At 39.6% G+C, this 26,673-nt stretch overlaps 1 protein-coding gene across 4 annotated transcripts in view; it reads right to left on the bottom strand.

Moving 5' to 3' along the window:
* MYO5A (myosin VA) overlaps positions 1-26,673 on the bottom strand; it is a 194,350-nt gene that overhangs the window by 126,069 nt on the left and 41,608 nt on the right. For all 4 annotated transcript variants that reach the window (XM_058541598.1, XM_058541600.1, XM_058541597.1 and 1 more), the window contains 3 exons: positions 12,906-13,016; positions 7,698-7,869; positions 1,973-2,117 (listed from right to left, as the gene is read on the bottom strand). In XM_058541598.1, the coding sequence (XP_058397581.1) occupies positions 1,973-2,117; positions 7,698-7,869; positions 12,906-13,016 (428 nt within the window). The remainder of the gene's footprint in view (positions 1-1,972; positions 2,118-7,697; positions 7,870-12,905; positions 13,017-26,673) is intronic.

Below are 26,673 nucleotides of genomic sequence, written 5' to 3' on the forward strand. Positions count from 1 at the left end.
AGATCTCAGTTTCTAAGTACCATCCTCCAATAAAAGGAACCAGGGTTCCTTGAAGAAATGGCTGATTTCAGGGTTGAGGCAAGGAAGTTAGAAGATGAGCCACGTGGTGCTAGAAAGTAAGAAAATTCTCAAAAAATGATGGAAGAATGTTGAAAGGACACTTGAAAGAGCTCCTGATGGCCAAATCTGAGACAGTTCGAACAAAATAAATAATGATAGTAATGGAGAATAATCCATAGAATGAAATAAACATCCTTGAGTCTATATTGATACAATAAAAAATGAATAAATAATAAATGCAGAGAAAGGAACAGCTCTTCCTTAGAGTAGAATTCCTATTCATTCATGTAGAGGAATGATGGAAATAGCAAATGACCACTTGGCAAACACCACAGTAATAATTGTTGCAGGCAAGAATCATCAACAGATGTTAAGTTAGGGAGTGAAATTATGATGAGAAACAGGATATTTGCATAGTCTCAAAGTATATTCCCACAAGATACTTATTAATTTCAAACTTTAAAATAGTAACTTTATAGTAGAGAAATCTGGTAGATACCACCTTAACTAAGTGATCAAAGTTAACATCCCCAGTAATTGGCATCCTGTATCTCCTTTATATGATGAAGGGCACAACATCACTTCTGTGGTATTCCTGCCCAAAACGTATAACCTCAATCTAATCAGGAGAAAACCTTAAACAAGCTTTCATGAGGGTAAGATTTTTTTATGTCTATTTTGTCTAATTTTTCCACTGCTGTGTCCTCAGGGCCTACAAGATAACTGGCTAGTATTCCTCAAAAGTGTAAGTCATGAAAGAAAAAGAAAGACTAATGGATGGTCCTAGATTGGAGGAGCCTAAGGAGACGGAACAAAGTGCAATGTATGATTCTAGACTGGATCCTAGACCAGAAAAAGGACATTAGAGGGGAAATGATGAACTGTGAACAGGGTTTTTAGATAGTTAATAGTATTATCTCAACGTGAATTTCCTGGTTTCAATAATTTACTATGGTTATATAACATGTTAATATTTGGGGAAGCTGGATATAGGGTACATGGTAACTCTGTGTACTATTTTTCCAACCTTTTTATAAGTCTAAAATTACTTTTTTTTAAGTTTAGAAAAAAAAAAAGAAGGCAGCTTTACAACGAGCCTTGCCCTGAGCCTAGCACATACACTCTCCAGCCCGCCTAGCATTTCTTACCTCCTTTTCTAACTTTATTTTTCAGGATAGCACTTATTAATATGTGACAAGCTGTGTAACGTTTATTTTTATTGTTTATCACGCTTCACTTCATGAAGGTAAGAATTTTTGTCTGTTTTGTCTAATTTAATCTGTTTGCTGCTGTGTCCCCTGTGCCCAGAACAGTGCCTGGACGGTGCTCAATGAAGGTCTATTGAACAAGCAAGGAATTGTATCTTCCTGATGATGTGAGGGGCCTCCAGGAGCACTGGTAATGTGAAACATCAGGATTCACCTCTGGTAAAGATGGCACATCTTCATTTGATATGAAAAAAAATGGCAAGAAATGATCATGCAACACCAATTCTTCACTCTCAAAATGTTAGGGTTCCATGGTTAATATCAAAGACATTTTGCTGATGCTGTTCAGGATCACTGATGCCCCAGCACATAATACTAACATTAAAATTCACACTTCAATGTTAATTCTCTAAGATACAGATTTCTTCCATCTCTTAGGCCTTTTCATTCTGGTCTGCCACTCATTAGCTGAATGACATTGGGAAAGTCACTCAATATCACCAAACCTTGATTCATTCATCTGTAAAACACAACACCTGTCCTTGCATAGTCACAGGATCATAATGAGATTCCAAAGGCATTGTTTATTTAATAATAATTTACAAGTTGCCATTCACTGTATTTTAAAGTATCTGTGACTCAGCAAAGAAGAAATTATCACATCTAATAAGAGTCATGAAATAATAGAGAGAGCTTCCACCAACCTGGCCATTTGCTTGTAAGCTTCTTCAGCTACCGCAAAGATATGTGGATCCATATCACCCATGTTCTGACCACTGTATGCATTAATAATATCTTCTCCATAAATAGGCAGCTGTTCATAAGGATTTATAGCTACTAGGACTATACCTGGAGAAAGGGGTTAAAAAGCAAAAGAAGAAGTCAGTGATATCCTACTGGGCATATCAAACTTGGTAAAGTGAGAATCACAGTTTCAATTTCAGTTAATATTGAACTAACAAATTGTTAAGGATCACAATATATCATAGTCTTTGCCTCTGAACCCATTATACCTACTCCTAACTAAAACACCATCTAAAAACTAGACTAGGTTATTTAAAACAACAAAAACTGTGGCAATGTTAAAAGAACGTTAAATATTTTCATAATATTTAAACTAAAAATTACACTTCTAGAAATTTATCCAAATGAAATAATCAGAGATTCATGCAAAGGGTTTTTTACATAAAGATGTTTATCATAATGCTATTCATAACAGTGAAAAGTGGAAACAAACAAAATATGTAATAAAGGGAGAGTGGTTAAATACATTTTGTTAGAACCATATGACAGATTATTATGCTACCACTGCAAATCGTGTTTTAAAAGAATATTAAATGTCATAGGAAAACATGAGACAAAACTATATACAGACTGATTCCAATTTTATATCTATTTATACTCTCTCACATATACACACAGATAGGATATAAGTCAACATAATACTGGTTATTTTTCAGTGGTGAATTACATGCAATTATTTTTCCTTTTTTATACTTTTTTTGTATTTCCTTAAATTTTACAGTGGGTGTACATTAAAGTAATAAAGTCATTCATTCAACAAATATTTATTCAGCTCCAACTATGTTTCAAGTCTTTTATAAGTGCTAGGTTTACAACAGCAAACAACAAAAGACAAATCTTTATGCTCATGGACCTTATATTCTAGTGGGAAATTCAGACAACCAGTAAGAAAAAACACAAAAGAGAAAAGGCTCAAATAAATAAAATTAGAAATGCAACAGGAGAAATTACAATGGATACCACAGAAATACAAAAGATTATAAGAGAATACTATGAAAAACTGTATGCCAACAAATTGGACAATCTAGAAGAAAGGGATAGGGGCCAGCCCCGTGGCTTAGCGGTTAAGTGTGCGCATTCCGCTGCTGGTGGCCCGGGTTCAGATCCCGGGCGTGCACCGATGCACCGCTTCTCCAGCCACGCTGAGGCCGCGTCCCACATACAGCAACTAGAAGGTTGTGCAACTATGACATACAACTATCTACTGGGGCTTTGGGGGGAAAAAAAAAAAAAGGAGGACAATTGGCAATAGATGTTAGCTCAGAGCCGGTCTTCCTCAGCAAAAAGAGGAAGATTAGCACAGATGTTAGCTCAAGGCTGATCTTCCTCAAAAAAAAAAAGAAGAAATGGATAAATTCTTAGACTCATACAACCTCCCAAAACTGAATCAAGAAGAAACAGAGAATTTGAATAGACCAATCACAAGTAAAGAGATTGAAACAGTAAACAAAACCCTCCCAAAAAATAAAAGTCCAGGACCAGATGGCTTCTCCAGAAAATTTTACCAAACATTCAAAGACTTAATACCTATCCTTCTCAAACTATTCTAAAAAAGCGAGGAAGATGGAACACTTCCTAACAAATTCTACAAGGCCAACATCACCCTGATACCACAAAGTCACACAAGGACAATACAAAGAAGGAAAATTACAGGCCAATATCACTGATGAACATAAATGCAAAAATCCTCAACAAAATATTAGCAAACCGAATACAGCAATATGTTAAAAAGATCATACACCACGACCAAGTGGGATTTATATCAGGGACACAGGGATAGTTCAACATCCGCAAATCGATCGTGATACACCACGTTAACAGAACGAGGAATAAAAACCACATGATCACCTCAACAGATGCAGAGAAGGCATTTGACAAGATCCAACATCCATTTATGATAAAAACTCTCAACAAATGGGTATAGAAGGAAAGTACCTCAACATAATAAAGGCCATTTATGACAAACCCACAGCCAACATCATACTCAACAGGGAAAGTCTCAAAGGTATTGCTCTGAGAACAGGAACAAGACAAGGGTGCCTACTCTCGCCACTATTATTCAACATAGTTCTGGAGGTTTTGGCCAGAGCAACTAGGCAAGAAAAAGGAATAAAAGGAATCCAAATAGGCAATGAAGAAGTGAAACTCTCACTATTTGCAGATGACATGATTTTATATATAGAAAACCCTAAAGAATCCATTGGAAAACTATTAGAAATAATCAACAACTACAGCAAAGTCCCAGGGTACAAAATCAACCTACAAAAATCAGTTGGATTTCTGTATGCTAATAACAAACTAACAGAAAGAGAACTTGAAAAGATAATGCCATTTACAATTGCAACAAAAAATAAAATATCGGGGCCAGCCCGGTGGCGCAAGCGGTTAAGTGCGCGCGTTCCGCTGTGGCGGCCCGGGGTTCGCCGGTTCGGATCCTGGGCGCGCACCAACGCACCGCTTGTCAAGCCATGCTGTGGCGGCGTCCCATATAAAGTAGAGGAAGATGGGCACGGATGTTAGCCCAGGGCCAGTCTTCCTCAGCAAAAAAGAGGAGGATTGGCATTGGATGTTAGCTCAGGGCTGGTCCTCCTCACAAAAAAAAAAATAAATAAATAAAATAAAATAAAATATCTAGGAATATATCTTACCAAGGAGGTGACAGACGTATACAATGAAAACTATAAGACATTATTGAAAGAAATTGATGATGACATAAAGAAATGGAAAGATATCCCATGCACATGGATTGGAAGAATAAATGTAGTTAAAATGTCTATGTTACCTAAAGCAATCTACAGACCCAGTGCAATCCCAATCAGAATCCCAATGACATCTTCATGGAAATAGAACAAAGAATACTAAAATTCATATGGTGCAACAAAAGACCCAGAATAGCTAAAGCAATCCTGAAAAAAAGAACAAAGCTGGAGGGATCACAATCCCTGACTTCAAAACATACTACAAAGCAATAGTAATCAAAACAGCATGGTACTGGTACAAAAACAGACATGCAGATCAATGGAAGAGAACTGAAAGCCCAGAAATAAAACCACACATATACAGACAGCTAATCTTCGACAAAGGAGCTAAGAACATACAATAGAGAAAGGGAAGTTTCTTCAATAAATGGTGCTGGGAAAACTGGACAGCCACACGCAAAAGAATGAAAGTAGACCATCTGCTTTCACCATTCACAAAAATTAACTCAAAATGGATCAAAGACGTGAAGGTGAGACCTGAAACTATAAAACGCCTAGAAGAAAATATAGGCAATACACTATTTGACATTGGTCATAAAGGAATCTTTTCAGATGCCATGTCTACTTGGACAAGGGAAACTAAAGAAAAAATAAGGAAGTGGGACTTCATCAGATTAAAGAGCTTCTACAAGGCAAATGAAACTAGGATCAAAATGAATAGACAACCCACCAGCTGGGAGAAAATATTTGCAAACCATATATTCAACAACGAGTTAATCTCCATAATATATAAAGAACTCACACAACTGAATAACAAAAAAACAAACAACCCGATTAAAAAATGGGCAGAGGAAATGAACAAGCACTTCAAAGAAGATATACAGATGGCCAATAGGCATATAAAAAGATGTTCAACATCACTAATCATCAGGGAAACGCAAATCAAAACTACACTAAGATACTACCCCACACCCGTTAGAATGGCTATAATCACCAAGACAAAAAACAACAAATGTTGGAAAGGATATGGAGAAAAGGGAACCCTCATCCACTGCTGATGGGAATGCAAACCAGAGTAGCCTCTGTGGAAAAGAGTATGCAGATTTCTCAAAAAATTAAAAATAGAAATATCTTATGATCCAGCTGTCCCACTACTGGGAGTCTATCCAACAAACTTGAAATCAACAATCCAAAGAGGCTTATGCACGGATCGGCCCTGTGGCTTAGTGGTTAAGTGCGCGCGCTCTGCTGCTGGCAGCCCGGGTTTGGATCCCGGACGCGCACCGACGCACTACTTCTCCGGCCATGCTGAGGCCATGTCCCACATACAGCAACTAGAAGGATGTGCAGCTATGACATACAACTATCTACTGGGGCTTTGGGGGAAAAAATAAATAAATAAAAGTTTAAAAAAAACAAAAACAAAAACAAAGAGGCTTATGCACCCCTATGTTCATTGCAGCATTATTCACTACAGCCAAGAAGTGGAAGCAACTCAAGTGTCCATCGACAGATGATTGGATAAAGAAGATGTGGTATATATATACAATGGAATACCACTCAGCCATAAAAAAAGACAAAATCGTCCCATTTGCAACAACACGGGTAAACCTGGAGGGTATTATGTTAAGTGAAATAAGCCAGAGAGAGAAAGACAAACACTACATGATTTCACTCACATGTGGAATATAAACCAACACACAGACAGAAAGAACTGTATGGTGGTTACCAAGGTCAAGGGAGTTGGGGGATGGGCACAAGGGGTGAAGCAAGGTATGTATATGGTGGCTGACAAACAATAATGTACAACCAAAATTTCACAATGCCATAAACTATTAAGACATCAATAAAAATAATTTTTTAAAGATAAAAATAGAAAAAATATATATGATAGGTTAGACAGTAGTAAGGAAAAAGGAGAAAAGCTAAACAGAGAAGGAAGATAGATACTAAGGAGGGGAAAAGGGGTTTATGATTTAGATAGGGCGGGCAGGCAAGGCTTCACTCAGAAGGTAACATATGCACAAGAAAAAAATACATTGAAGAAAAATGAAACTTGAGAAAGAAATATTCAGTTATTGAGGAAGAAAAAGAGCAAATATCAAGGATATAAAAGACATAAATTCTTTTAAGACAAAAAGATGGCTGTCCCTGTCCAAAACAGGAGAGTAATGAAGAAATGATGAGCACTAAGTGGGGTACACCAAGCAAATAAACCTAGAAAGAAATTAATGGAAATCTCAGATCTGAGTCTCAGAGGAGAGCCATTAGTGAAAGAAACATAAGAAGTCAGTAAAGAAAAAAGAGCCAGGGATGAGGGAGAAAAGAAACAATAAGAAGAAAATAGGGAAAGAGAGAAAAAAGAAGGAAAGGGGGAAGGGAACCCAAATGCACACACATGTGCATGCTTAATTTCTAAGAGAGAGAGAAAGAATCCTGAGCTGGGTCGCTGGCAGCTAACAGTGCAACACGCAGGGGCCCAGGCAAGAGGATCAAGCAAGAATAGTCACTATGGGTCAAGTCAGTCCTGCATCTCTAAGTAAATGAGAAAAAGAGAACACTAAACTTCTTGAATCTGCCCCAAAGATAAGTCTTTGGACATCTACTCTTCATGTAGTAGTTCGTAGATGAAAACAACTGGCAAAATTGCATTTGGCATATGACTTTGGTGGGGGGAAAAACATCCCAAAGATGGGCCTAGTTCTTTTCATTTTGAGCAAAATTATATAAGTTCACAAAAGAACTTATTCAGCATAAAATGCAACTAGCTAACAAACACTGGTAAATCTTTTTGATAACAGTGAAGTGATACTGACTCTAAGAGGAAATCTGACCACAGCCTTCTTTCCCCATGCACAATAGTTCCATGGCTATGTCCATTAGAGAAAAGAGTTCACGATCCACTCAGACAGCAAGGCACACTTACCACAATATGTATAAATAAGTTTGGAATCAATAAAGCGGACTCTGAGATTGTGGAGCACAGCAGGCTCATGAAGATAGCTGAGGGCCGTAAGGTCATTTTCACCCACAAGTATGTCAGGGTTTCTTAAGTGAGGCAGTTCCTTGGTCTGTGGATCTAGACGATATTCCAAATCCTGAAAATGCACAAGATATAGCATCTGGATAAATCATGGCAATAAACGTGAAATGGGTCCACGCATTTTGCTGATTTCCTATTCCGGATTTGCTCCTCAGCTATTAAATGCATTTGTTTCCTGGCACCTTTCAAAACCACAGACACTGGTGGAAACGACAAAAAATAAGGAGAGTCTTCTTTGTCACTACATGTATTAACTCGTATTAACAATTTTTGCTAATACAGTTTGAGAAGTCATAGTCTAGACATTTTTTTATCGAGTTCCTGGATCAGAAGTTTTTAATCTTTAGCTAAATAAGCTTTTTTTTTTCTCTTCACTTGTGATAGATGACAGGCATTATAACAGATACCATTTTTTTTTTGTGAGAAAGATCAGCTCTGAGCTAACATCCAATGCCAATCCTCCTCTTTTTGCTGAGGAAGATTGGCCCTGGGCCAACATCTGTGCCCATCTTCCTCTACTTTATATGGGACGCCACCACAGCATGGCTTGACAAGTGGTGCGTTGGTGCACGCCCGGGATCTGAACCTGCGAACCCCGGGCTGCCAAAGCAAAGTGCACACACTTAACCGCTGTGCCACCAGGCCGGCCCCACAGGCATTATAACAGAGTGGTCAAGAGCTTGCCTCTAGAGTCAGATCAACCTAGGTTCAAATCCTGAAACTGGTGTTTAATTCTTCTGTGGTCTTGGGTATGTTATTTAGCCTAAATCCTTCATTTGAAAAAAGGGCAAAATAGAAATAGCTCACAGGGGTGTGGTAAAAATTAAATGAGGCAATGCCTGGCATGTGGTACATACTTGGGAACCCCTGAACCCTGAGAGGTCCAAGAGCCCCCTGAAATTAAGTATAATACTTTGTGTGTATGTGCATACAAGCAAATATATACACATATGTGCACTTTTTTTGGAAAAAGTTTTAATGAGTTGCATGGCCCCCAAATTTAAGAAGTACTACTCACTTTAAAGCAAAGGGAATATGGCTTTATGGCAAAGCCAAGCATGGAAATTTTCACTCAATTATATATTAAAGGCAAATAACATACAAGTGAAAAGGAAAAAAAAATGCAATTTAATTGTAGGGAGGGACAAGCCGGTTTTGTAAAAAGCCACTTTAGTTAATACTGAAGAAATATACAGAGGTCATATATTCAAATCAGGTTGGAATAAACTATGCTAAATGAGGAGGAAAATTTACAATCTGTCTCTAGACCTCTCTCTGCCTGTTTATTAGGTATAATGTCCTTCCCCAAAGCTGACTGGTCCTTGCATTGGCCCCTGCAATACACAAAAGCCACTTCTGGCCGTGTGACCTCAGGCAGAACTATTTAACGTCTCTGAGCCATGGTTTCCTTATTTAGAAGATAGTTATAACATCACCTTTTATATTAACATAAGAATTAGAATTAACATAAGAAAATATAGCCCGAAGTGCCTAACATTGTGCCTAACACAGAATAGATAATCAATAAATGTTGAATAAATTAATTTCTTAGTTTGGCATTCAAGGCCCTCGTAAACTGGCCTAATTCTTCCCTGCCTCTTCCCAACTAATCTCTTTGCCTCTATTTCGCTCTCCTGAAATTCTCCATGCTGCCACCAATGAGTCCTTCCTAAAACACAAACCTGGCCCCCTCTCTCTGTTTAAAACCACTACAGTCACTCCCCAGAGCAGACCAGCTGAAGGCCAGGAGTTTTAGCAAGAACACACGAACGCCCTCTGGGATCTGGTGCCCACCCCATCCTCTTGCCAGGCCTGCACTCACACTTCACATCCTGACTACACGGGACTTGTGTAGCTCCCCAAATGCACACTACTGTGCAAGCCTCCTTGCCTTTGCACAGGTTTTTCTGGACCCCTGAAATGCACTCCCCCGTCTACTCATTCTTCAGACAATGCCTCCCTGACCCCTTACCTTCACCAGCCCCTGAGCACTGCCCGCTGGGTTCTACTTTTGTTTCTCGTTTATATTTATTATATCATGTGTCACACTGTTCATAAGCACATCTATTTCTCTTACCTGACATTGATGTTAGAGAGCATACCTTTTGCCACCTCTTAACATGGTATACAGCGTAACTTAATAGGAACTAGAACACACATCTTTCTAAATCTCCACTCCAGTCGACTAGTTTTATTCACTATCTCCAAAACACATTCCAACCCTCACAGGGTCTACCCCCTTTCTCTCTGTCAATCCAAATTCTACCTACCTTTTAAGACCCAGCCAGAATCCTCCTCCTCCTTGAAGCCTTCCTCAACAAAGCAGCCCAGAACGATATTTCCCTCTATTGGGACCCTATTGTTCTTACCGTCCTTACAGTGGTTATAAGTGGTTATGAGCACAGACCACGAAGGCAAATTTCCTGGCTTTAAATCCCAGCTTCATCCCTTAACACCCGTGTAACCCTGAGCAAGTCTCAAACTCTCTGAGCCTCAGTTCTCCATCCATCTTTTTTTATGGTATGATTATGGTAATAATCACAATAATAGCCCCACCTCACAGGCTTGTTGTGAGGATTAAATGAGTTACAGCAAATAAAGCACTGAGAACAATGCCTGGAACATAGTAAGTGCTCAATACATGTCAACTGTCAGGAGAGTGTTACTCATTTGGTAGTTAATCAGAAGCTTACCTTTTTTTATTGATGTCATAATAGTTTATAACATTGTGAGAGTCCAGTTGTACATTATTATTTGTCAGTCACCACATACATGCGCCCCTTCACCCCTTGTGCCCACCCTCCAACTCCCATCCCCCTGGTAACCACCAAACAATTTGATCTGTCCGTGTGTTGGTTTATCTTCCACATATGAGTGAAATCATATGGCGTTTGTCTTTCTGTCTCTGGCTTATTTCACTTAACATAATACCCTCCAGGTTCATCCATGTTGTTGCAAATGGGACGATTTTGTCTTTTTTTATGGCTGAGCGGTATTCCATTGTACTTATATACCACATCTTCTTTATCCAATCATCTGTCGATGGACACTTGGGTTGCTTCCACTTCTTGGCTATAGTGAATAATGTTGCAATGAACATAGGGGTGCACAGGTCTCTTTGGATTGTTGATTTCAAGTTCTTTGGATAAATACCCAGAAGTGGGATAGCTGGATCATAAAGTATTTCTATTTTTAATTTTTTGAGAAATCTCCATACTGTTTTCCATAGAGGCTGCACCAGTTTGCATTCCCATCAGCAGTGAATGAGGGTTCCCTTTTCTCCACATCCTCTCCAACATTTGTTAATTTTTGTCTTGGTGCTTATAGCCATTCTCACAGGTGTAAGGTGATATCTTAGTGTAGTTTTGATTTGCATTTCCCTGATGATTAGTGATGTTGAACATCTTTTCATATGCCTATTGGACATCTGTATATCTTCCTTGGAAAAATGTCTCTTCATATCCTCTGTCCATTTTTCAATCAGGATATTTGTTTCATTGTTCAGTTGTGTGAATTCTTTATATATTATGGAGATTAACCCCCTGTCAGATATATGATTTGCAAATATCTTCTCCCAGCTGGTGGGTTGTCTTTTCATTTTGATCATGGTTTCATTTGCCTTGTAGAAGCTCTTTAGGGCCAGCCCCGTGGCTTAGCGGTTAAGTGCGCGCGCTCCGCTGCTGGCAGCCCGGGATCGGATCCCGGGCGCGCACCCTCACACCACTTCTCTGGCCATGCTGAGGCCGTGTCCCACATACAGCAACTAGAAGGATGTGCAACTATGACATACAACTATCTACTGGGGCTTTGGGGGGAAAAATAAATAAATAAATAAAAATTAAAAAAAAAAAAAAGAAGCTCTTTAGTCTGATAGAAGTCCCACTTCTTTATTTTTTCTTTTGTTTCCCTTGTCCGAGCAGACATGGAATTCGAAAAGATCCCTCTAAAACCAATGTCAAAGAGTGTCCTGCCTATATTTTATTGTAGGAGTTTTATAGTTTCAGGCCCTCCTTCAAGTCTTTGATCCATTTTGAGTTAATTTTTGTGTATGGCGAAAGATAATGGTCTACTTTCATTGTTCTGCATGTGGCTGTCCAGTTTTCCCAGCACCATTTACTGAAGAGACTTTCCTTTCTCCATTCTATGTTCTTAGCTCCATTGTCAAAGATTAGCTGTCCATATATGTGTAGTTTTATTTCTGGACTTTCAATTCTGTTCCAATGATCTGTATGTCTGTTTTTGTACCAGTACCATGCTGTTTTGATTATTATAGCTTTGTAGTATATTTTGAAGTCAAGGATTGTGATGCCTCCAGCTTTGTTCTTTTTTCTCAGGACTGCTTTAGCTATTCTGGGTCTTTTATTGCCCCATATGAGTTTTAGGATTCTTTGAGAAACTTATCTTTTGACATCTTTAATACTGTGGTGTTGAACTACTCTTTATAGCCTGTGTTTTATTTAACTTTTCATGTATTTATATCTAGTTTCCCTGTCTGGGCTATAAGTTGTTTAAAGGAAATTCATGTCACAAAGGTTTTTAAGAAAAAAGTGTGACATGCCCTGTCAAATGCAGCAGGGAGATTAAAAAGGGAAGACGCATCCACCCATGCAGTGAATGCAGACAGGAAAGTATAGAGACACACTCGGTTTTAAGTTTTTCAGGTCACTAGTGAAGTGCTTTATACATAATAGCTTCTCAGTAAATATTTTTCAAATGATTAGTTCCAGCAAATATTAAATCTCAGAATGGCTCCTTAGCTGATGTTTTCTTAGTTAATATGAAATAATTTTAATGCTAGCCTAAACAAAACACAGATAAACAGGCAGATCTTTGGGAAGATTAGATGTAAATCTAAACCTAATCATGATAAATTCATAGACTAAAATAATGGATATTTAAAGTATCTGTTATTTTCACTAACCGATTGGGATAGAAAATTGAGTTTGCCATTTTTATCAATTTAGTAAGTAAAAATATTAGATTAATTCAAAATTTAACTTCCCACTGAAGTCCAGTATGTCACAGCAAACTTACACTTTTGGATTCCCTTCACTTTAGACCTATGACAACAAACAAAAGCAAAATTCTTACCTTTCCTTCCTCAAGGTGAAGCAGGAGGACTTTATCTCCTGGCTTATAATCTTTGAGCAGCTCTGCTGACTTCCACACTTCCTCGGGATCAGGTATCCAAACCCTGGCAAACTAGAAGACAAAAAGAAAAAATTTAAACTAGCAAATTGATTATTTTATAATGATACATAAAACATATCATGGATTTATTTATAATTAAACAATTTATGAAAAAGTAAATCTTGGCCAATATGAAATTCAATTTTTAAATTAGTAGATGAAAGTATTTTGGCCCCAATAGTATCATCACGTCTACACATTACAAAAAATATTCTCTGTATTGTGGTAATAATTTCACAATATATCTAAGTCAAATCATTATGCTGTACACCTTAAACTTATACAGTGCTGTTTGTCAGTTAAAACTGGGGGAAAAGTACGCTCTGAGGAAATAGCTACAATTAAAGTCTGACTGCTTTATATAGTAAATGCTACCTGAAAATATAATTATAGGTAAAAATGTACATATAAATCTATTTTTTCACTGAATGTGGACTTTCATGGTTTTCAAAACATGATTTTGAAGTTCTGGTGTGACGGCTTGCCAGTTTTAGCAGCACACCTATAGCAGCACACCTATCTTTTTATGGCAGGATTTAAAATTTGAATTTTTTATTGTGATTTTCATCCTGTGCTCTGCAAAGTCTTAGTGATTTCTCAGGTATTCCTCAGGGGCCATTACGGTGTGGAGAAGAGGACAGTAAGCTTGTGGTCTGGAGCCACAGCTGTTTTACATACTGGGCATCTGGAATTTTCTTTGAAGAAAGTTCTGTTGCTAATAAAAAAAATTGAGAAAGTATTGTTGTCTAGTATTTTGCTTTCATTCTTTTATAAAGATGAGTAAAAATGGTATATTTGGCCAGCAATAAGTGTGGCTCTCGTAGCCTCAATATCATGAAAGACATATGGTAATCATCAGGGTTTCCTGAAACAGCAAATCTTTAGCCTCAACTAGACACCTTCAGGACTTCAGACGATTTTGGACTTCAGGTCAATTTTGAAGAAAAAGAACAAAATATATTAACATGAATGAATCCCCCAAGCACCACATTTAAGAGACGTTTTATGATTGCTTAGATTCCTCTGGAAGGAATCTCCCTTTAAAACATATGTACACTCGGGCTGGCCTGGTGCATAGTGGTTAAGTTTATGCACTCTGCTTCTGCAGCCCAGGGTTCACAGGTTCGAATCCCCGGCACGGACTGATGCACCACTCATCAAGCCATGCTGTGGCAGTGTCCCACATACAAAAATAGAGGAAGATGGGCACAGATGGTAGCTCAGAGCCAATTTTCCTCAGCAAAAAGAGGAAGATTAGCAACAGATGTTAGCTCAGGGCCAATCTTCCTCACCCACCCCTCCCCGAAAAAAACATACGTACACTAAACCTTGACACCCATTTTCAGGAATATATTACATACAAAAATACCACCACCAGCCTTTCTCCACTTTATTTTCTTCAGTGCTCTTATTACTACCTGAACTTACTTACTGTTATGTCATTGCTTGTTTACTTATTTATTACTTCTCTTCCTTCATTAGAACATAAGCTCCATGTCTATCTTGTTCAACACTACTTTGAGTGCCTGTGCACCTGGTACACAGCTGGGCACTTAGTATTTGTTTTTTTGTTTGTTTGTTTTTTTAAACAAAGTTGTTTTTTTTCTTAAATTTTATTTATTTATTTTTCCCCCAAAGCCCCAGTAGATAGCTGCATGCCATAGCCGCACATCCTTCTAGTTGCTGTATGTGGGACGCGGCCCCAGCATGGCCAGAGAATCGGTGCGTCGGTGCGCGCCAGAGATCCGAACCCGGGCCGCCAGCAGCGGACCGCACACACTCAACCGCTAAGCCACGGGGCCGGCCCGGCACTTAGTATTTGTTGAAAGAATCTCAGAATAAAAAGCATCTCCTTAAATTGAATAAAAATAGTATGGTAAAAACTCACCCATTACTTTATTTTTCTCTTATTATCACAGACTCATGCAAATTTTTTGTCTGAACAGTTTGCAGAGGAAAGAGCACTGAACTAGGTTATGCGTTCTAATCTCAGGACTACTATATTGGCCTTTTAGCCTTTATTTCAGGCATCTATCTGTAAAATGGGAATGACAGCAGTACTCATCTAGTTTATCTCAAGGACTTAAACACGTAGAAACCTTCTGAAAAGCACAAACCAATATATAAGTACAGGTTGAGATAGTTACAAGTGTTTTTTCCATAAGAAGTGATTGTTATTGGCATATGTCAAATATGTTACTGAAATTTGTTTTATAACTTTTCCCCAAGTTACACAGTCTGTAAACTGAGCAATATCTGTACACTTTACTAACATCTTATTCAATAAACATTTCCGTGTACCAACTGTTCTCACTCTGAAGATCACTTTAGAAAGCCAGTATTTCTGTAACTTTCTCTGGAAGGATTTATTGGTTCCAGAAAAGATACGTAATATACAAGATTCAGAGTCATGAAAGGACCTACTACCCTGACTGATGAAAGCACAAAAAAGCAAAATGAGTCCAAGTGAGTTTGCAGAAGCATGACTGACCTGCTCTAAACATGAGGTGATTTTCAGTTAAATCTAGAAAGAAGTGCCTTCATGTTCTTTGCAACAGCAAGCTCCAGCTCAGATTTCCACAAGTATTTTGGAAACAATAATGAGTAGGTACTTTGCCAAAGGCTTGATTTCCAAGAGGTAGGTGTTAACAACACTTACAGATAGTAGAGGGAGACTAAGGCCCTTACACTCACTAGAAGCAAGATATTTAAATGCCAAATATCACCCAGATATAACCAAATTCTCCTTTATCTTATCTCTATCTCTTGGGAAAGTATCTAAGGAGAAATACGTCAGGAATCAGTCTATTATTACCATTGTCTTTTATGGTGCTTTTGCATCTTAACCGACAAAATCACCGGTGACTCTGCAGAAACAACTATACCAGAATTAGGTCAATTTGGGAGGTATATATACCTCAGTTGCTGAAACCGAGAGGAATCTCAACCTGACTATGCCCTTCCTGTTGCCTCTGTCACTTCCAACCCTACTTTCCACTCTTCCTCTACACCCCCAATGAAAATACACATGGCAGCCCTGAGGAAGAGGACTAAACTTGTCCAGCCACATCCAGTGCAAAGACTGCGGGAAGGAAGACGAGAAGACAAGGCCCCACGATCACATGAGAAACCTAGAAATGGGACATGGCAGCAAGAGTCAGGGAGGAATCAGAAATAGAAGTGGACGCACATACGTACTAAGTCTGTTCAGGAGCTTCGTGGTGAAACAGAAGCAGTTAGCAAAAGATAACCCTAGCCGGGGCCGGCCCCGTGGCTTAGCGGTTAAGTGCGCGCGCTCCGCTGCTGGCAGCCCGGGTTCAGATCCCGGGCGCACACCGACGCACCGCTTCTCCGGCCATGCTGAGGCGGCGTCCCACATGCAGCAGCTAGAAGGCATATGCAGCTATGACATACAACAATCTGCTGGGGCTTTGGGGGGAAAAAATAAATAAATAAAATCTTTAAAAAAAAAAAAAAAGATAACCCTAGCCAAAGTGAATCAGACTGGACACAGCTCCCAGCAAGACAAGGGGAGGGTCCAATGTCATGTAACTCAGCTCTGTCATGATTAGCTAACAGAGGGTGAGGCTTTCTCGCAAGGCTCCTCAGTCCCTTTATCTACTCACACAAACCTAGTTTTGCCCCTCATCTTGTGAGTGCCTCAAATATCTCAGTTATGATATCTCAGCCCTCATTTTAGTTATTTATGGATCTATCTACCTCCCACACTCAACTGTATACTCCTTAAGCCATCTTTGAATCCCCTGTAAGGTTGGCCACGTTCCTTGTCCACAGTTGGTAGGCAGCAAATTTGTGCTGATTTTATTTAAGACAGAGGTAGGGTAAGGGAAGGAAAAAAGATGGAGAGCTGGGATGAAAGGCAGCAAAGGCAAACTTCACAGGCTTACTTCAGGATTTTTCCTGAAGTCACAAAGCACAGTTGAGATGAGGTAGGAGTCAGAAACTTAGAGAAGAGAGGTTCATGAAGTAGTAGGCAAAGAAAAAGACAACAGTGATGTAGGAACTGGGAGGAGAAGCGAAAGCAAGGATTTGGGATCTGAGGTACTGGGACTAAAGCCAAAAAACTGTAGGAGATGAAGAAAAGAGAAAAAGGCTTAAAATAGGTAACATTAAAACGTAAACGCACATCAAAGAAGATTTACGACAATCCAAAGGAACACCTGATTAGAAAGGAGAGTAAGGGCAAAATGCAGATGGGCTCAATTTCACGGTAACAGTCAAAATCTGAGAAAATAATGCTAGCACACATTTAAGTTGCATAATAGCTTGCAAGGAAAATAAAAACCATCTGTCCTTCTACAATACAATTTAATGAGGCCTGCCTGGCATTGATGAGGTAATTCTGACAGTTGAATGGAAAGGTGGGTTCAGGGGACATGCTTGCACTGGTACTTGCCAGAGAGGGGCACCAAACAGTGCTGCCTCCACTTAGCATGGCCCTCACACCTTCTCAGGGGTGACACTCATCCCTGCACACTTAAGGCGGCACCAGTCATCTTTCTTTTTGTATCCTACCACAATGACAACACCCAAGAGGTCCCTGACTAATGCAGATGACTCACTGGGAGTCTTGCTAACTTGCATTTCATCAGTCAAGGAACCCTGAGGTGTGGGCACCAAGAGCAGTTGTTTCTGATGCCTCAGACACTTTGGGAACACGACTGACAGCACTAACAGAGTAAATAACCAGTCCCCGAATCCCAAAACATCTGACCCATGTAATTCTCTCTCCTTCCCTGAACTCCCACATACATTATTCACTTTTCATACAGCACATGTATGTGCACATCTTTCCTAATTCCCCTATTAAATCTTAAGCAGCTTGGCAACATGGAATGTGCTTTGGTTCATTTTTGATATTCCACTGTGAATGTTTGCAAAAACAAATGCTTTATTCAAAATGAATGCTTAATTCAAACAAGCCTATGATAAAAACTAAGTATCTCTCTAGGCTACCAACTGAAGCAGGAGAATCATCAATATCCCCTCCTCTGAACCCTGACATTAACACTGATACTCCATATGGTTACTAAGTAATTCATATAACCCTTATGGCATGTTTTTGGTGTAAAAAATTCAGGAACTACTAACCTAAAGCACATAATGGACTTTCCAGAAATTTTATTTATATATATATATGTATATTTATATATGTATACATACACACACATATATACACACACACATATATAATATACATATGCACAAAACAAATATTTGTTGAATGAAAGAATGATACAATGAATTCACATATGCCCACCACTTAGTTTGAGAAATAGAACATTATCAATACTACTGAAACTCCCCAATGGAATATATTCTTAAATATTTCATTTTTCCCTCACCACTACTATTTACTAGTCATACCAAACTATGGGTTTGCTGTATCCTGAATAAGTCCTGCTGCTTCACACTTCTGTGCCTTTGCTTTAGCTATTTCTTCCATCTGGAACACAGTCTCTCCCCTTTTTCAGCCAGCAGACTCCTATTTATCCTTCATATCTGTGTTAAAGTACCACCTCCTCCAAGAAGCCTTTCCTGACTTCTCATCATCATCTGGCACTTCATTCTCCATGTCCCCATTACCTTATACAATCTTCCACTAGAATCCTCATCCCACTAAATGATGACTTTGTGTGCCTATCTCCCTCTGGAGACTGTGAGCTCCTTGAGAGGTGGGGTGTATCTTACTCATCTTTATCTCTTCAGCACTTAACACAGGGCTTGCCTATAATAATTTCTTAACAAACTCTTGTTACATGAATGTTCTTGGCCTCAGACATTAAACTTTAAGAGGGTAGACTAAAAGAAGTATTGGCAAGAGGCTCTGAGAATCTTCTGAAAAGGTCTGTAATTTCCAGAAATACAGAAAGATGCAAGCAAAATTACAGTTGAGTTAGGTAGGAAATCTTGGTGTGACAGAAGGAAAAAGAGCCAGGCACATAGGGAGTAGAGAAGTAACGAAACATCCTTTCCTCTCCGCCACACACCAACTCACACCTCTAACCCTTTATAATTCATGTGTTTAGAGGGGAAGCTACTCCTCACTTCTAGAACAGAGAGCCCGACTCCCAACCCTACCACAAATTCCTCACTCAGAATGCAAAGTGCTGTGACCACCACTTCTACCAGCCACCTCCTGGAGCAGCAAAGCAGGGAACAGATGGGAAGAAAGGTAAGCCAGAGGGTTAGAGCAGGGTAAGGGGTCACACTAAAATGGGGCCAAAGAGAAAAGAAAGGCTGGAGATGAACACACGGTACATTCTGGGTAGGGCTGGAAGTGCAGAGCAGAGTGTCCCGCGCCCCTGCTGCAGCTTGAATAGCAATGCTGCTGATGAGCGAAATGACAAACACCAACCCCACTTCATGGAACTTGACAAAGGTTGTGAGGAATGAGAGCTAACATTTATTGAGCACTGTCTCTGTGTCAGTAGAGGCCTAGGTATTTTACATGTATAATTTCACTCAGTCATCACCATAACCCCATTACTAACCCATTTCAACAGATATTGAGGCTTAGACTTTAAAAGTGGTAGAGATGGGGTTTAAATCTGCATCTATTCTAAAAGCCAAACATTCTTTCCACTCCACCACACTTCTCCCTTGTTAAAACTGTAAATTTCATTCAGAAACTCCCCTCCCCCACTCCAAAATTATTCCTCTTGGTATCTTAATAGAAATAGCTATTAAACTGGCCTATGTCATCGGGTGAGACTTAAGAATGTGTCATCTAAGACAACTCATCAAAGCCACAGTAATCAACCTGGCATGCATCCTGCAGTATTCCAATTGGCTCTGACCACAGAATGAGGCTCTGCTAAAAATGAGTTTAGGGAATTACAGCAAAAAATAATCTGAGGCTTCCAAGGACTAAAATTTTAATAAATGAATGATTCCAGGTTCACTTACTTCTATAAATGAACAAAATGATAGGGTTGATTTAAGATTTTTAATTTTTTTGTAACTCTTGAAGCTACCCTGCATGTACTGTGACGTGTGCATGGTTTAAGCGTAAATCAAGTTCAAGTCAGTTTCCAGCAGGCATTGATTATCTTAAATTCATGAAGAAAACAAGAACTTTGCAAATCAATGGATATGTTTTGTTACCATCAAGTAGCAAAAATTAAATAATCTTATTTCTCTAGAGTTTTATGTGAGATGGCAGAGCTTTGGAATGAGTATTTTTAGACACTGCAGTTCTTTAATATTCCTGTAAAGATTATTTTTGGAACTAGGTCTCACTTTATAAGTACAGTCATAATATGCACATCAAGAAAAATTACTATCTCCACCTACAATTAGCTAATGGTAATTGAGGATAAAGTACAAAATTTTAAATAAGTAAAATAAAGGTAAAAGAGAATCAACAACAAAGAAAGGAATCATATTGATTTTCTTCATCCGCAAGGCTTTTTGTTCAATTAGGATGAAGAAAACTCCTAACTTTCCTCTCCCTTACTTAATTCTTGCAATATTCTTTATAATTGTTATTATTAATTATAAATTATAATTATTATAATTTACTATTAAAGTCACTCATTCAACAAACTGTCTGAAGAGGTTAAGTAACTGGCCCCAAAGCCACTCCCCTAATAAATGAGAGAGGCAGGATTCAAACCTAGGACAATCTCGGACTTCAAAATGCTTAGGATGTATCAGGAAGAATAAGACAAACATAATCCCAATGAATCACTTTCCCCTGATTGTGACCAAAGTTGCCCAATGAAGCAAAACAACTCACACTTCCCTACCATTTTCAACACTTGCTCCCAATTTAGAGGCAAGTATAAAAAAGGGTCATGTTAAATATGTACAGGCCTCTGTATATAGATCTCTTCCTCCTAAGAAGAATATCTATCACTCTGATAAATGACTTGATAATTTTTTAATCTTAAATGAAATGTCTCAACATGGTAAATTTTGAAGGAATCAGACAACACATACATTAAACGAGACAACGTAGATAAGCAGGCACCAATATGTAGTTCCCTCCCGTTTACAACAGGTGGCTCCCTTTGTTTTGGTCCCAGCTTTGGGGACAGACACTTCTGGCTGAGATCATGGTCTGGTGCTAACTTGGGGCACATTACAGGTCTTTCATGATCTGGCCCCTGCTGACTTCTCCAGTCTCATCTCTCATCATTACCGGCTTGCACTTGGCCTTCTAACAACCGCAAACAGCATCTGGTTCCTCCATATCTATCTATTTACTCACACTATCTCCAAGCCTGGCAAACCCTTTCCCCATCCTCATCACCCATTTAATGTCTATGTGTCCTTTAAGAGCCAACCTTTCAGCAGCATTTGACCGTTGACCTGAAAACACTCTGCCTGGCCTCTGAGACACCCCTTCTCATGGTTCCCTCCTACCTCTCAAATCACTCCTTTTCAGTTTCTTGTGCCAGGTCCACCTTCTCTAGCCAAGCTCTAAACGTTAGAATTGCCCAGATCGCTGAGGCAAGTCTCTTCTCTCTTCTAAAGTAGTACTAAGAGTTCAGACTGTCTGGGCTTTGTCGTTTACTAGCTCTGTGGCTTTCCTGTGCTCATCTACAATGAGAGTAATAATAATGCCTAGACATAGAGTTATCATGAGAATTAAATCAGTTAATATACATAAAGTACTCAGAACAGTGCTTAGCATATAGAACCCAGTCAGCTACCCTCATTAATATTACTATTGTGATTAGAGATCACTATTATTATTTGTATATTTACACTGTATCTCGCCCACCCTTATTAGTTTAAATGCCATTTTTTCCTCAAATTTCTCTCTCGCCCAGACCTTTCTATTGAACTCCAGAGCCGCAGACCCACATAACTACCTAAGATCTCAATTCAGATGTCTCACAGGCATCTTAAATTTAACAAGTCCAAAACAGAACTCTTCTTCCACCTCCCCTTAAATCTGTTCTTCTTGTATCCCCATCTCAGTAACAGACAAGTATTTCTACCCAGCTAGTTAGCTGCTCTTGGGAGAAATATGATGCTTAGCACCACCCTCTCCTGAACCCCTTTATCAAATCCATCACTAAGTCCTACTGAAGCTGGGTACCTGAGGGTTATTGTAGATATTCAATAAGAACGTGATTGCCTTTTGACCTTGTTCCCAACACAGACATAGATGAATCTTGTCAATTTGCTGTTTTCTTGTTTAACTTGGGGGGTGACTCAGGTCTTGAGGATATGTGAGTTCATTTTGCAGAAGAAAGAGAACGCCTTCGGGGAGGTTGAGATCACCAGATAGCTGGCCCCCAGCAGCCACTGCAGACTGCCTAGGGGCTTATCAGGAATGACCCCCTTGTTTCTCCAAAGCTCCTCCTGCCAAACCCCTTAGCTCTATAAAAACCTCTGTATTCTGCTCTTGTTAAGGTGGATTTGAGCAAACTCATGCTCCCACCTTCTGGTCTTGGCCATTTTGCATAAACCTTTCTCCATCTCCAAGCACCAATGTCTCAGCGTTTAGCTTACTGTGCATCAGGCACACAAACTTGAGATTAAGAGGTTTGGTATCATTCTCTCCAATATACAGCTAGCTTCAGTCCACCTCTCTCCACCTCCATGGCTACCACCCAAGTCCTAGCACCATCATCTCTCATCCTGATGCTGGAAATAGCTCTCTATCAAGCTTTCCCTCCACCATTCTCTATTCAGCAGCCAGAGTGATCTATTTGAAATGGAAAAATATGACGATGACTCACTCTTGCTTAAAACCCATAATAACTTGGGATAAAACATTCACATAACCCTCTAGAGCCTTGCATTACTTGGCACCTTCCTCCAGAAGGTTTTGGAGAGCCAGCCTCATCTCATGACAGTCTCCTCTATCCAACTGCTTAGCCCCTCTCTCCACCCCACCAAGGGCCATCTGCATTGGTTTTCCTTCAGCTACTTAAACATCCATGCTACCTCAAGTCTTAAGACTTTCTCTCATGCTTTCTCTTGGCCTGGAACCCTTAGCCTCACTGGTTGTGTGACCGATTTCCACTTATATTTCACATCTCAGGTTGAATATCTATTATTTGGAAAGAACCTCCCTGACCTCTCCATCTAAATTAAGCCCCTCTGTTATGCTTTCTCATACAATCCTGCACTTTTTCTTCACTATAAAATAGACCATGAGGACAGTGAAAACTTATGTCCACACAAACATCTGCAGACACATGTTTATAGCAGCTTTATTCATAATTGCCAAAATTTGGAAGCAACTAAAATGTCCTTCAGTAGGTGAATGGATAAATAAACTCTAGTACACTCAGACGATGGAATATTATTCAGCACTAAACAGAAATGAGCTATCAAACCATGAAAAGACATGGAGGAAACTTAAATGCATATTACCAAGTGAAAGAAGCCAATCTGAAAAGGCTACATATTGTATGATTCCAACTATATGACATTCTGGAAAAGGGAAAACTTTAAAGACAATAAAAAGATCAGTGGTTGCCGAAGGGGCGGGGGGGGGCGGCGAGGGGGATGAATAAGCAGAGCACAGAGGATTTTTAGGGTAATGAAAAACTCTGTATGATACTATAACAATGGTTACATGTCATTATACATTTGTCCAAAGCCATAGAATGTACAACACCAAGAGTGAATTGCAATACAAACTGTGGACTTAGATGATTATGATGTGTCAATGTAGGTTCATCAATTGTAAGAAATGTAGCACTCTGGTGGGGGATGTTGATAATGGGGGAGGCTATGCACGTGTGGGGGCAGAGGGGTATATGGGAAATCTCCATATCTCCCCCTCAATTCTCCTGTGAACCTTAAGCTGCTCTAAAAAAAAAAGTCTTCTAAAAAAAGTTACCCACATTGTTCAAATTTGTCATTTTATATAAACAAGACCTGTCTTTTCATATCAATCACAGTGTTGGTTCTAGGAATTAATAGTGATTATGAAAAGAAAAGAATTTGCGGGCTGGCCCGGTGGCGTAGTGGTTTAAGTGCGTGCGCTCCGCTGCTGGCGGCCCGGGGTTCGGATCCCAGGCGCGCATGCAGGCACCACTTGTCAAGGCGTGCTGTGGCAGCATCCCATATAACATGGAGGAAGATGGGCACGGATGTTAGCCCAGGGCAGGTCTTCCTCAGCAAAAAAAAAAGAGGAAGATTGGCATGGATGTTAGCTCAGGGCTGATCTTCCTCACAAAAAAAGAAAAGAATTTGGCTCCTTTAATTTTCCACAGCAAGTCTATTTTATTTTTCATGTGTGAAAGAAGAAATGAGAATTTAGTACTAATCACATGGAAACTTGATTGTCAAACAATTGCAGTCTTTAGCTAAAACTCAAAGAATCTCAACTGCATCATCTACAATTTGATCTATTTATATTTAGTTTTTAACCCACCCAGGAAACACCAGCAGAATTTAGGAAAACCCCTAACTATTTCAAACCCCACAGAGAGGGTGAAATTTCAGAACCAGAAGAGAGCTTAAAGATGATCTGGTCCAAACATCTCATTCTCAAGGAAACTTAAAGCTCCAAGGGCAATACACCTAGACTACAAGGCTGGCTCAGACTAGACCCAGCAGCAGACCCAGGATGCCCTGAGCCCCAAGTCCTAAGGCTCTTCCTCTCCCCTTCTCCTTCCCCATCTCTGACCTCTGAGTCAGACCAAACAGATCTGTAAGAAATTGTACAGCTGCACAGACAGCAAAAGGAATGCAAAATCAAAACCCAGATAAAATTCCACTTCATTATTGCAACAACTCAGTTTCCCACACTCTGTTTCCCTAGTAGACAGAGTTATCATTGGAGACTGTGCGGTATGAGGAGTCTCATGAGAAAACACTTTCCTTAGCATCATCTCTCCTAGCTTCAACTCTTAGCTGTGCCTCCAGCACAATCAAAATCTACAGAGCTACAAAGTGCCAAATAATAGCTTCCTTCACATATAAGTAAATCCATTTATCCAAATGTATTCATTCATTCAACAAGTATTTACAGAGTACTGACTCTACACCAGGTGCAGGTCCAGGTCCTGGGATACAGCCCATCAGCACTAGCAGCTGGGCTTGGGTTTCCTTACATCCATCCACTTGGGGTACTGGAGGGTCTGCGAGAGCCATGGCATTTGGTCATGTGCTGGACCACACTGTATGTACTCATTGTATTAAGAGTCTTCATAATCATGTCCACTGACTGACTTTGGAGGTCAGGACTAGCACTAGATTCAAGCACATTTACCCACACTGCCAAAATCCTGGCCAGCCCCTGTAGCAAAAACCAGGTGGTGTCCTTATAGCTCATGACTGACATACTGCTGCAATGGATGCTAGGGACGTCCTTGCTGGAGATTTGGGTAAATGGTCTCTAGCAATGAAAAATAATGTTTAATGAAACCACGGATTGCCTGGAGATTCTACAAGATTTTCTATTTGACATTATACCATGACTGATTCTATTTGGTTCCACAAATGTTTATTATGTGTATAGTCTATTCCATGCACTGTTCTAAGAACTGCACAAACAAAAATGAGTAAGACATTGTCCCTCCTCTCAAGGGTCTGCTGATGAGATGGACACAAACAGATACAGTCCCTATGAAGAGGTAAGTGTGGTGGCAGAGGTATGCACAAGGTGCCGTGGGAGCCCAGTGGAGGCAAACCTTACCCAGCTTGGGCAAAGGAATGGAGCATACAGTGGCTTCCTGAAGGAGAGGGTACCTGAATAAGGGCTGGAAGGACAAGTAGGAGTTAGCAAGGCAAATGCAGGAAGCCTCTCCCAGACAGAGACAGTGTGAGTAAAAGCACTAAGATGAGACAGAATGAAATACATGTGAGGAATAACGAGCAATTTAGAATCACTATAGCAAGAAATAAGAGGAAACCAGAGAGATACCCAGAACTCAGATCATGAAAGACGTGGCACATAGTAGGTGTTCAATAAATACTTGATGATGAAAAATTGGCTAGAGTTCATCAAGGAAAAGGTATGAGCATGTGGTTATGCATGTTGGGCATGTTTTGTACACTCATTTTGTTAGCAGAAACAGAATACAATGCATCAGTAGAAGTATAAGAACATGACACAGTCAGCAAGAACATGGCTCACTCAGCAGGATACTAGGAGATGCCAGCATAACAAAGAGGAAGCGGCTGACAGTTTTGGTATTTTTTTGACCACAAGAGAGAAGAGCTAGGGTGGGGTTTCTACAGAAGACACAGGCTGAGATCATATGGAGAAATTATTTGTGACTCTGTCTTTCCTCATGGCACCACATGGAGGAAACTCTGAACTGGGAAGGAGTTGAACTTATATTCCTGGTGGTTGTTTCTTGTAAGTGGGCTCGAGTCCTTTGCTGCTGCTGAAGAGGGAAGAGGACACCCAGAGCTGGGAGAAAAGGAAGTCAACACGATCCATACTCTAACAATTCCACATTGAAACACACAGGAACTCTGGGCTGGAGTAGATTCTCAATACGTATAAGAAAACAGAAGCAACGAGCTTAATAAGGGAGGCAGATATGAAAACTACTTGTCATAAATTCTAAAAACATACCATACTCACACCAAAAACAACTCAACAAGGTGAAATGTATCCTTTTGATATCTCTAACACTGCTTTTTTGTTCATAGTGTATTTTTTTTAAACAAAAAGTGAGGCTGTGCATGTGGAGGAGCAGGGGTATATGGGAACTCTCTGTAC

The sequence above is a fragment of the Diceros bicornis genome, chromosome 5 (genome assembly GCF_020826845.1).
Source record: "Diceros bicornis minor isolate mBicDic1 chromosome 5, mDicBic1.mat.cur, whole genome shotgun sequence".
Classification (NCBI taxonomy): Eukaryota; Metazoa; Chordata; class Mammalia; order Perissodactyla; family Rhinocerotidae; genus Diceros; species Diceros bicornis.